General features: G+C 41.1%; 1 protein-coding gene across 1 annotated transcript in view; it reads right to left on the reverse strand.

Moving 5' to 3' along the window:
- Positions 1–5,632: 5,632 nt before the first annotated feature.
- Positions 5,633–12,037, reverse strand: part of LOC124158187 (gamma-aminobutyric acid type B receptor subunit 2-like) — a 172,229-nt gene continuing 165,824 nt past the window's right edge. The window contains exons 15-16 of the mRNA XM_046533375.1: positions 11,058–11,732; positions 5,633–10,419 (exon numbers count right to left, since the gene is read on the reverse strand). Coding sequence (XP_046389331.1) covers positions 9,532–10,419; positions 11,058–11,732 — 1,563 coding nt within the window. The 3' untranslated portion in view covers positions 5,633–9,531. The remainder of the gene's footprint in view (positions 10,420–11,057; positions 11,733–12,037) is intronic.

Below are 12,037 nucleotides of genomic sequence, written 5' to 3' on the forward strand. Positions count from 1 at the left end.
TCACTAGCACATGAAAAAGTATTTAATTTATTGCTGTGAAATTAGCTTCCAATTTAACCTTCAGTATTACATCAAATTAAATAAATATGCAGCAAAATATTTTTTGCTAAAATTAAAACCAATATATGCAATATTGAAATGACAGGAACACAGTCTGTTGTAATAAATCCATGGAGCTGTGGCAATAGTACCATTTACGAGATTCCATGTGATAGATATTTATTTATAAGAAGCCGTATTTAGAGCGTATTTGGGGTGCTAGGGACAAATATTGGTGAGATTTGAGGCTTGTATCTCCACAGCGAGAATAACATATCAGAAGGTATCCCTGTAAGTTGCCCCACTTAACTTCAGCTGTTAGTGTTGGCAGGCGATCACTCACCCTACTCCACTGCGCTGTGTTCACCATTGGCTGGCGTGATGTCCCGCTGAGGGAGGTAAAGCGTGAGGGGTGCATTAAAAGAGGCCAACCGTTCAAGTCGACAGTCAACAAGTCCAAAAGCTACAGAAGGCGACGTAAAAACGTAAACAAATTCTAATGATACCATTTACGAGCATACCTCCTGACATATCATACGACACTAATAGCCGGCTTCGAAAATGTCCATTTTAGAGAAAATCTGACGTCCCGGAGGCAAAATCTGAGAGATTTGAGGCTTTTATCTCCACGGCGAGAATAACATATCAGAAGGTATTCCTGTAAGTTGCCCCACTTAACTTGAGCTGTTTCTGTTAGCGGACGACTACTCATTCTCCTCCCAATGCTCTGTTTGCCATTGGCTGGCGTGGTGCTCAATGAAAAGAGGAGACGCGGAGGGGGTGTATTACGACTAGGCGGCCGTTCAGGGGAGGGACGATAGGCCAGCCGTTCAATGGGCAGTCAACAACCACGAAAGCTGCGAGGAAAAACGTAAACAAATTCTAATGATACCATTTACGAGCATACCTCCTGACATCACATACGACACTAATAGCCAGCTTCGAAAATACCCATTTTAGGGATAATCTGACTTTCCAGTGGCAAAAATCTAAGATATTTGAGGCTTATTGTATCTCCACGGCGAGAATTACATATAAGATGGTAACCCTATAAGTTGCCCCACTTAACTTCAGCTGTTTATGTTTGTGGATGACTGACTACTCACCCTCCTTCCGAACAGGGGCGCAGCCAGGAATTAAGGCTGGGGGGGGGGGGGGGTTTAGGTGCTTTAATACCGTTGTGTGTGGTGGTGTGGAATACCCACCAGGATAAGCGATAGGTGCGAGATTATTAAATTGCGGAATTTTAAGATAAACTTTTCAAAATGGTGAGTTTTACGGCTTTATGAGGGATATTTTATTAATCCTTACACTATTCTGTTCTACTAGTAATATCAATCCAATTAAGTAAAATGGCTTAAACTTAAAAATGTCTCTGAGCTCTGGGGGGGGTTTTTAACCCCAAAACCCCCCCTTGCTGTGCCACTGCTTCCGAATGCTCTGTTTGCCATAGGCCGGCGTGGTGCTCAGCGAAAATAGGAGAAGCGGAGGGGGTGCATTGCGACTAGCCAGCCGTTGAGGGAAGGGACGATAAGTCAGCCGTTCGATGGACAGTCAACAATCACGAAAGCTGAAGAACGCGAGGGAAAACGTACAAAAATTCTACCCAGGGAGAACACCGAGGTCATGAAGACGTCTTTAAGGTCATCATATGGTCAATGGTTTTACTTTGGTATTGAAAAGAAAAAAATGACCAGCAAAAATGATGACCAATATTAAAAAAAAATTATTTGCTTGGCAGTTATAGGATATCGTGGAATTCGTTTTCACAAAGATTACACGTTAATTCAAAGTATAATTACTTTATCATTAACGTGGTCTAGGATTGGTTTTTAAATGGTCTAGAAGACGTGAAATCAGACGTCTTCAAAACATAGAATGTTGAAGTAACACCAACTATTAATACATTTTTGATTCACAGCACATAAGTACCAAAATGGGCGTATATATCATTTCCATTTACCTTCGTCATGTCATGTGCGGATACAGACAAAACTCAAGGGTGGTTGGGGCGTGCAAAATATATCTTGAGCTACCTTTATTTTTATCGAAATAAAAAATAATCAGTCACATTTAAAGTTTAAAAAAGTTTTATTTAAACTTATTATACATATACGCATACCATATAATACCATCTTATGGTATAAAAAAGTTACAACTGCGGTTCTGCAATGCTTGGCAATGAGGACGGCCCCGCAAGGGTGGGGGGGCGACCCCCCGCACCCCCACGTGTATTCGCCACTGATTTCCCTACATGATGAAGTAGTCTTCGTCGACGTCTTTCAAACCGTTGAAAAACCAATCCTAGACCATATTAATGCTAAAGTAATTTCGAAATAATGTGTTAAAATAGTTAATTTTGCAGTTCAAGTACATTCTGGTATCAATTATTCTTTTGATTTCTCACAATTTCTAAATATTTTTGCTCCACCATTATCTAAAAACCGTCCCAAACCACTATTCGTATTCTGGAATTCCAAGCTGTGATTGAGAGTGGCTCCTTTCCCCTACAAATAGTTTTTAATGTTGACGAGACGGGATAGTTTTTGAACAGAATGCCATCTAGTTCATTCATTTTCAGGGAAGAAAAACCTGGGTCAGATTTAAAGGCATTTAAAGTCCGTTTCACGTTGCTGCTTGGTGGTAATAGGGGCGCAGCTAGGAATAAGCCTAGGGGGGGTTTTAGGTGCAGCTAGACCTGGGGGGTGCGGCAAATCTGCCATAGTAAGCGTAAGGTGCGGGGGCCCTCCACCAGAAAATTTTAAAGATATGTGGTTCAAAATGGTGAGTTTTACAACTTTATGTGGGATATTTTATCAATCCAAACACTCTTCCATAAGTTATATTAATCAAATTAAGTAAAATGGATTAAACTTAGAAGATTCTCTGAGCTCTGGAGGGGGGGGGGTTTTCAACCCCCAAAAACCCTCCCCCCCCTCGCTGCATCACTGGGTGCTAATGCCTCGGGGGACTTTCAAATTAAAGCCAGTTATGATTTATTCACAAACTCCGCAAGCAATGAAAGGGTATTCAAAGATGCATTTGCCTGTCATTTGAATGAGCAACAACGAAACAAGCAATGAGCCTGGTAACACAAGAATTGTTTTTAGACCGGTTTGAAAATTCGTCTACTGCTGCCAATGTATTACAAACTCCAGAGAAACATGTATTTTTTTTCCTGGATGTTAGACTACCCATACGTTGAGGGAATTTTAAAAGCACGCATGAATTTCTTTTTTAGGAGAAAAAGCGTCTTTGAATGAAGTTCCGACTGTTTTTAAAGATATTTTAAACTAAAATTGTTTACATAAATAAGGTTTTCCAAGGCTATAGCAACATGTTTTAGTATTATGTACATGGTTTATACCCAACACGTATGCTACCGGGAACGCATCCCTACGTTCACGATGTTATAATGGTCTCAAATAATGCAAATTCGATTCGCGCAAAGACCCCAAAGAATGCATCCCTTGCACTAGGAGGCATTCTTTGGGGTCGAGGCATCGGTCCCCTCATGCGGCTCCTCCGACTAATTTCTTGCGGCCCCTAGAGGCTAAAGAAAATATTGAATATTGTAATGCGGTCCACAACATAAAATATATATAGACACACTCGTCAAAAATAAAAATGCCAAACGCCGCATTGATCAATTGAACCAATAAAGATTATTGCACCTAGTTAATAATTACTTTTTTTTAAATTTTGTTGATGAGGTGGAAAACTACCTCCGAATGATGTGTAATAAATTTTTGGCCCTAGCATTAAAAAAAGGATGAAGACCCCTGGTGTAAAGGTTACGAAGATCTTATGGAAATAGAGACCAAGAAAACAAATGGAGATGCTGATTATCTTCAAAATGAGGTCCATCCTATGTTTCTGCATTGCTCTCAATGCTTCAACCCGAAAGTTAGTTTGGATAGGTGAGAGAATAGCTCACTCCAAACCTTGCCACCCTCGGCTGGGGCCCCCCCCCCCCCCCCCCCGGAAAAGTTTAGGAAATCACATGCCTGGAAATGGATTTTGATGCTATTCTGGTTCTTAAAAACCAGCTAAAAGAAAATGAAAAATAGAAATTCCTTAAGGAAAAATGCTATGAAAAGTGAATACTACTCAGCTCATAAAATTTAATAATCCATTATGGTTCTCTTGTCTATTAAGTGAATTTATGCCTCGAAACTGCTCAAAAATCTAAAGAAATACTCAAAAATAACCTTCTCGAAAAACCCTTTTGAAAACACATCAGGTACTCATTTATCTTCTGATGTCTTTAGTTTATTTATTTTTTTACATTATCCTTTTACCTTGAGCATGTTGTAAATAAAGCAACTAAGGAAAACGTAGAATTTTATAACAGCACAGAAACTTTGGTTCAAGTAATCTGAGTATTTTTTCATTACAGCTTTCACATACGCTTCACAAAAGAGGTGAGCATTGTAGGGGCACCCTAAGCCTAGGGTCCTCAGCGATTGCCAATCAGCCAACCTGGCCAGACTGCCCCTGGACACCTCATATTTCCAGGATTTTATTTGGGGGTGTCCATACAATTCTTTCTTTTGTGGCTGCTAATTATGTAATCTCCACCAGTGGCGCAGCTAGGAATTAAGGCTAGGGGGGGTTTTAGGTGCAAAAAACTGGGGTGTCTGAGGGTGTGGAATACCCTCCAGGGTAATGCTGGCGCCCTCCCCTAGAAAAATTTTCATATAAATGGTTCAAAATGGTGAGTTTTGCGGCCTTCTGAGGGATATTTTATTAATATTTACAGTATCCTATAATTAATATTAATCCAATTAAGTGAAATGGATTACACTTCAAAATTTCTCTGAGGTCTGGGGGGGGGTTTTATCCCCCAAAACCTCCCCCACGCTGCGCCACTGATCTCCACAATATACCACAAAAGTAATATAGCAAATAGGGCATCTTCGATGGCATACAGAACGGCTCACTCAACTATGCCCAAGGATTCTCCTGGTGCAAAACGTTGGCTTTCACTGACTCCCTTACTCGGCAAATTCCCCAAACCATTCCTGACTTTGACCTCAATTGGCCCATCTCCCCACGTTTTCTGAGTTGGATAATTTTTGCCTCCGGTAGTCATGTGTAATATTTCTAAACCTGCCGCGTGAACGGCGGTGAAATATATATCCGGTAGTCATTTTCACGATTTGGACGCAAGGTACACAAATGCCCAAATGAATAATAAAAAAGTCCAAGAACGTTGGTCTGCTCAGCTCCAGCTGTCTTAGGCCCCTCACTTCCGCCACAACTGGTGCAATAATAAAAGCTAGATTAATATGGTTTGGTTCATTTCAAGCATTTCTTTCTCTCAAGATATCCGATAAAACTCAGAAAAAAGATTAGGCACAATGTTTAGGTGTCACTGGTCAAACACATAGAGAAATAACCAGATGGAAAACTAAGGTTGATAACATGGATACAAATCATTTCCAAAAATGGGGAAAATATTTTTGAGGAGAACAAAGCTGAGCCAGGAAGTGGATGAAAATAATAGTTTGGGATTCTACGACCTAAAAATAAAAGGCAAAACCTTATCATTGTTGAACATGTTCTCCGAGAGAAAAGGAAAAGTTCAGTGTAATATACAAAAATTCATTTCCATTTATTATGTTTCGAAGGTATCTTCACATGAAATGTTTATGTACATTTATTTTTCTGGAAGGACTAGACAAAAATCAAGGAAGATGGTGAACAAAAATAGTGAACCAGTCACATAAAAATGATATCTGATTGTCAAAATATTGAGATGATAGTAGTCACATTTTTAAAATATTCTCAACTCCATCACATTGGTCCTCGAGATATACACATGTAGAAATTACAGGCAGTTTTAATCAACATATATACACTACTGCTATGATGCTGCCTTCACAAATTCTTGATTCTTATCAAGTCATTAAGGAAGAGCAAATCCTCACTTAGGGAAATAATCATTGTAGAAAATCATGTGGGAAAAATCTAGAGATATTTCATAACTTTTTCAAAAATTAAAAAAAAATTTAAGTCATTCTCTTATGATGTATACAAATAATAAATATGGCACAGAATAAATATTGTCACAGCATAAATCTAATGCAGGAAGTAAACAATGACGTAGAAATTCTACCACACTGATTTCAGAACAAGAGTCTGGTTTTTAATAGTTCCAAGCAATAGTTTTTCAAATTAATTGTGCAAAGTTCGACCATAAATGGCCACCACATGAATTCTGCTGTCACAAAAAATAGATGCACCATCCCAGCTGGAACAACTTACCACCACACACCGATTCCCCTGACTTTGAGCAGTATATTAATAAACCCTCCTTACTATCCCCACTCAACCATTCCTTTTTTTGTCTTCATTTTTTTGGTCAAAGCACCTTTGTTAATGGTGCAAAGCCTTTGAATTTAATCAAACCTTTCCCTTATCATGGAGGTTTGCCAATTAAATCTTAAATTGTCTCCATTGAGCTACTTATTTGCGTAAAATTAGCTTTCTATGCACTTTGAAATGCAACACAGAACTTGATCACTCTCTTGGGTAATACAGCATAAACTGAGAGAGGAAATAATTTCCCAGATGCTCCGTTAGAAGAGATCATGCCCTTATAAGTTCCCCTAGTTTATCTCATATTCCCTTATGTATCTGCTTCTTATACTTATCATCCCTCTCACTGACTTCTAAATCTTCAATCCCTTGTGCCACCAGTTTCTACAATATTTGTGCTCATGGGAATTTCACATTTCATTTTGAATAATTTGTCCCTGTGAAATCTTTTTCTAAAACTCTAACATATGAACACTGTTTTTCTACCGATTTGACGGATGCAGCTTCATCAAATTCCCTGAAAATGACAATTTTGGATTCAAAGGGGGTAGACAGTTTCAGAATTGGTATGATTAGCTCATACAGTTGATGAGGAAAGAACAGACTGAACCACACAGGACGGAGCACACCATTGGGGGATCACTATCACTACAAAAGTAAGTCCATCGCCCAAATTGAAACGGTTTGTTGTGCAGATGCTTTATCATGATAATCGCTTTTTATCTGCGTTCTAAGGGAAAATTTTATGCAATATATGACAGGAATCATGTTTCATTTGACACTACTGGAAACTTGCACACAATGACCATGGTAGACTTTACACTCAAAAGTTTACACCCAAGGTCAAGGTGACTAGAAAAAGAATCGCATGAATCTATGATGGACACAAACTATATAACTTCCCTAAACACTAATTGAACCATTCCGATCAAAAATAAATTAATTGGAGATTCAGGGTTAAAAAATATGTTAAGGAATTCATTCTCACGGCCCAAAATTTATGACAGTAAAATGGCATAAATCTTTTTAATTATGTACTGTTTTTCTACTATTTTTATCTGATGAATCTGTTCTCACCCATCCCCTCTTTATGGCTGATAAAGGAGCCCTCCGCATTGCATTCATAAAAACTTGTAGGTTAGCAAATAGAGGCTTAGTAAATACTTCCCTAAGAAAATGATTACCTAGCATACTTTTGAAACTCGACGTAGACGCCACCTAAGTAAAGACTGAATGTTTTCAGAATGGAAGTGATTGGGCAACACAGCATGTAATAGCAAGGGGTTATGAAAAGCTTGCTTATGGAAACCACTTTACTCAATTCAAAAATCTCAAGTGGATTAGACTCCCAAGTAGGTGACCACGAGTTTTTCCACATTTTTATTACCTAGGTTTTTTTTACTACTAGCCAACATTTGAAATTGCTGTAGACACTTGATGAGTTTGTTTCAGCCATTAAACAAAGAGGGTGCAAAAAGAATTTTAATTTTGTCAACGTACACTATGATGAGTTATTTTGTTTGATACCATAAAAATGCCACCATGTCACGAATTGTAGACGTGCAGCCCTGAATCCATTCTTTCACCCTTTATAGCCCACGCTCTCCACACTAATGCTTTCTGTATGCATGGATTCAATCTAAGGATATTGCTATCAAAATTACATTTGCTAATCATTCCCTGAATGATATGGCCTCAGACTGATCTGACAGGTTAAAAGTGAGTGACTCTGATTAACCCACTTGGACAGACAATATCAAGTTTGAATTATCAAAATCAATAACTAAAGCTGGTCTACCAAACAAAATTGAGTTTTCTATCCAGGGGTCAGTATATGCATAGTGCTCAATTTATTTGCAATCGTGAAGTGCATTAGTATCAAAAATATTTTGGCACCGTCTCAAGGCAATGCCTCTTGCCATTGATAATGACAATTATAATCTTTTCCACTTATGTTATTCCATTCATTTACCTACTTCCAATAAGTTTTTGATGATGGTCTCATGCCTTGTTCCCACTGCACTCATTACACATTAGTTAAGCCAAACCCCTTTCATGTTTTGCAAAGGAAACAATGGTAAGTGAAGAACAGGTAAAGTAAGAACATGAGTAGAATAACCAAATAAATACAAAAAATTATTTAATTGACAATGCCGGCAGTGGCTGCAAAATTAAACACCTACATTTTTCTTCTTTTAGATCCATAATTGATATCACTTTTCCAGCTATTTTCCCAACTAAAAACCAGTCCCATATACTGATTAAGTCTCAGTGATAGGTCAAAGTCATTGCCATTCCAACAACAATCAGCGAACCACAGTGTCCAAAATTTGTGTGATTTTAGCTACCCATAATGAGATATATTGAGTAACAAATGTGATCCCAAATCCCCAATTCAATCCCAAAATTTCATCGGTCCAAAAACTGCATTTTGAAAGTTCGACTAATTTCAGCCATGGTTCCCAAAAAGCTGCTTAATACACATGTTTCATATGATCTGACAAGCTACTAGGTGACCTATTACTATCCGACCAATGTAAATTGGTGAATGGGTGACAAGGCTTGAGACAATGTCATACAAATGGAGGATGGGGACATTTATTTGAAATACAGCTGGAAATGGAGGCTCATAGAAAGGAACTCCTCAAATTGTCCTATATAGCATGTGCCATTGATGAAAATAAGCTAAGCTTACAAGATGATCTAATACCAATTAATAAACAGACTGATATTCATAAAAACCACCAATCGAGACCATATCAATATCAACTGCAGAATTATTCATTATGTGATTGTGTTGCAATTGATCACTTTGGAAAATATGTATCGCATAATTGCAAATACTATGGCACTCTAATGTCACACTGACTTTTTACTTTACCAAGATCAAATCTCCAGTTCCTTTTGCTAAAAACCAGGCTTTTCCTTCCATAATAAGTGGAATAAAGTATGCTGTTATGATGTGAGTAAATTTCTCATCTTGAAAACAAAACCATTCCAATTAAACATCGCATTTCATATTGCTCACACATTTTCCTAAAGTTATTTTCAATAGGACACTGATGACTTTATTTATACTACCCGCTTAATGATTGAGTGATATTGTTCTGCTCACTCAGATTCGCAAGGATCAGCTTTGCACCACGCTCATTCACTTGCTAATTTTCCTCAACACTGAGAATCTGTCCTCTTTCCTGACGAGAGCTCCATTGGGCCTCCACCCGCCGAAGACACCAACAACTCACTCAAGGGAATAAAGTCTTGCAGCCTCTCGTCTGCTTGTTCCACGCACCACACATCACAATTTGGACTCATGCTAGCCGCACGTGACGAGTCCAAACACTCACACTTGGGTCTCTCCAGCCGGCTGACGTCCCTATCTGGGCCCCTCTCATACTTGAGCAGTCCCACCGTCTTCAAACCCACGGCTGAACATGTTCCACTACTGCTCCTCCTGGGTCTGACACCACCACACCTCAAACATATCCCCTTGCTCAGAACCCTGTTGGGTTCTCCACTTCCTCCTCCAACCCCTCCACCCCCACTCACCACGCCGCCTCCTACGCCCCCTGGGCCGTGATGTGGCAGGTCCATGCTAGCATCTAAAGAGCGACACTTCCCGGGCAGCTCTGGCCCCATCAACAGGTTAGGGTGCCGCCTCTGGACGCGACTCGCTGCAGAGCCAAACGCGTTGCTGGATGGGGGTTTGAGGCGGAGCCTGCTGCCGCCGATTCCCGAAGAGTTGGATCCCCGCCAGTCCCTCAATTCACCCATGCTCCCACACGCAACTGTGGGGACGATCTTGTGGGGAAAGCGGGGGGAGCCACGGGCTCGTTCCCGGAATGAGGGCGCGGGTGGTGGGCGAGCGTTGCCGTGGCTGCGGCGGTGATGGGGGCGGTGCTCGTGGGAGGGTGAGCCGCGGGTGCCTCCTGGGTCGTCGTCGTCGCCTGAGAGGCAGGCGGAGAGGGAGAATTTTCGTGGCCCCGAGGAGAGGCGGGAGTCTGGCTCTTGAGAGGGGTCCCAGCCCTCCTCATCCTCACCGCCACCGTCCATCCCCTTAAGAGAAAGGAACAACACTTAGAGGGAACTATGCATAAGACTGAAATATGAGAGTCACAACTTTATGATATTCATGCAAGATAAATGGATCTATTTTATTTATTGGTAAACCACCAAAAACAGTACTATTTGGCCTTTACATCACGATTTTCACAGCATACAACAATTAAACATGCATGAACATCCATGCCCTGGACTGGGGAAAACCTACCCAGGCGGGACTTGAACCCGCAACCTTCGGTTTGGCACGTGGGGACTTTAACCTGCCACCAAGGCTGGTATCGCTCAAATTCTGCTCAATTTTCATCTCAATGTGCTAAAAAATGAGTCATAAGCTTGGATTGAGGTCTCTGTTGTAGTACATAAAATTTTACAGGACAGGACATTATTATGCAATGTAATAAGGTAATATTTATTCCCTCACATTTGTATGATGATTTCACCAAGTCATGCCAAAAATGATTACCAGAAAATATACATCCAGGACCAAATTGAGGCCATAAGTAGAGCCTCATTGGCAAATATAAACTCAGGAGTAAATTGTGAAGTAGAGATCTGAATATGACTCTGCATGACAACAGTGAGGTGCCTTGATCTTTTCCAACTAGGCATAAATAATCAAAGATTTCACATACCTTTGGCAGGTCAATCTCCTCCGAGTCCCCATCTGAGCCCCCACACTCCCCCCCATCTCCCCACTCATCCCCCCTATCCACATCCCCATTGTGCGTTATCGAGATGACCGGGTCTGCAAACACCACACTCCCAGATCTCGACGATGGTGGCTTCCCGATCACCACTATCTCAGGGGCTGTGGATGCTGCCATCGACCCGGCCGGCACAAGGTTTGCTACATACTTGACGTGGTGCCTCAGTGCGGCGGCCACTGCTCCCGATGCCGACGTGCCCGCCAGGCCCCGCTTGGGCTTCAAGGCAGAGGAGGACCAACGTCCGTGGTGGTCTCCCCCTCCTGTGAGCTGGGCAAAGTGCAGAAGCCTCCGAAGGACGGAGGAGGGAGCGTGCGTGGAGGACGAGGACGAGGAGGAAGTGGGGAGTGGGATGGCGGACACAGAAGTTGCTTCGGACACTTTGCGCCGCTCGTCGAGGTCCGGCTGCGAGCCAAAGGACACGTGACGGCGGGGACCCGGGTCAGCCGATGGCCAGCTGGCCCTGGGGGCAGGGGGAGCAGCCACTTGGAGGTGCACTGTCTGCGTGCTGCAGTTCATGTCCCGCTCATGGTAGTTCTCTCCCTCGCCCTCTGCGTTTGACTCCTCTGTCTGGATCTCGCTCTCCTCTTCAACAATGGCAACCTTTGGGAAAATGTTTCCATAAGATTACTACTTTAAATGCAGTTTTCATAGGAGCTGCATGACCTCAAAATGTGGAATATTTGCTCATTCAAATTTCTGTGTTATGAATGGAAAACATGCGATTATATTACATAACACTTTTTGTTAAACCAATAAAGTACATGTGAAACAAGTAATCATAATACAGCCATCCTGTAGCAAGAAAACTATTAAATTTACTTAAGCCAAAATTACTAAATAGATTGGACTAATCACTCCATCAATTATTATCAGGTGACAAAATAAACCTTCAATTAGGATTGCGA

This window comes from Ischnura elegans, chromosome 4, assembly GCF_921293095.1.
Source record: "Ischnura elegans chromosome 4, ioIscEleg1.1, whole genome shotgun sequence".
Lineage (NCBI taxonomy): Eukaryota > Metazoa > Arthropoda > Insecta > Odonata > Coenagrionidae > Ischnura > Ischnura elegans.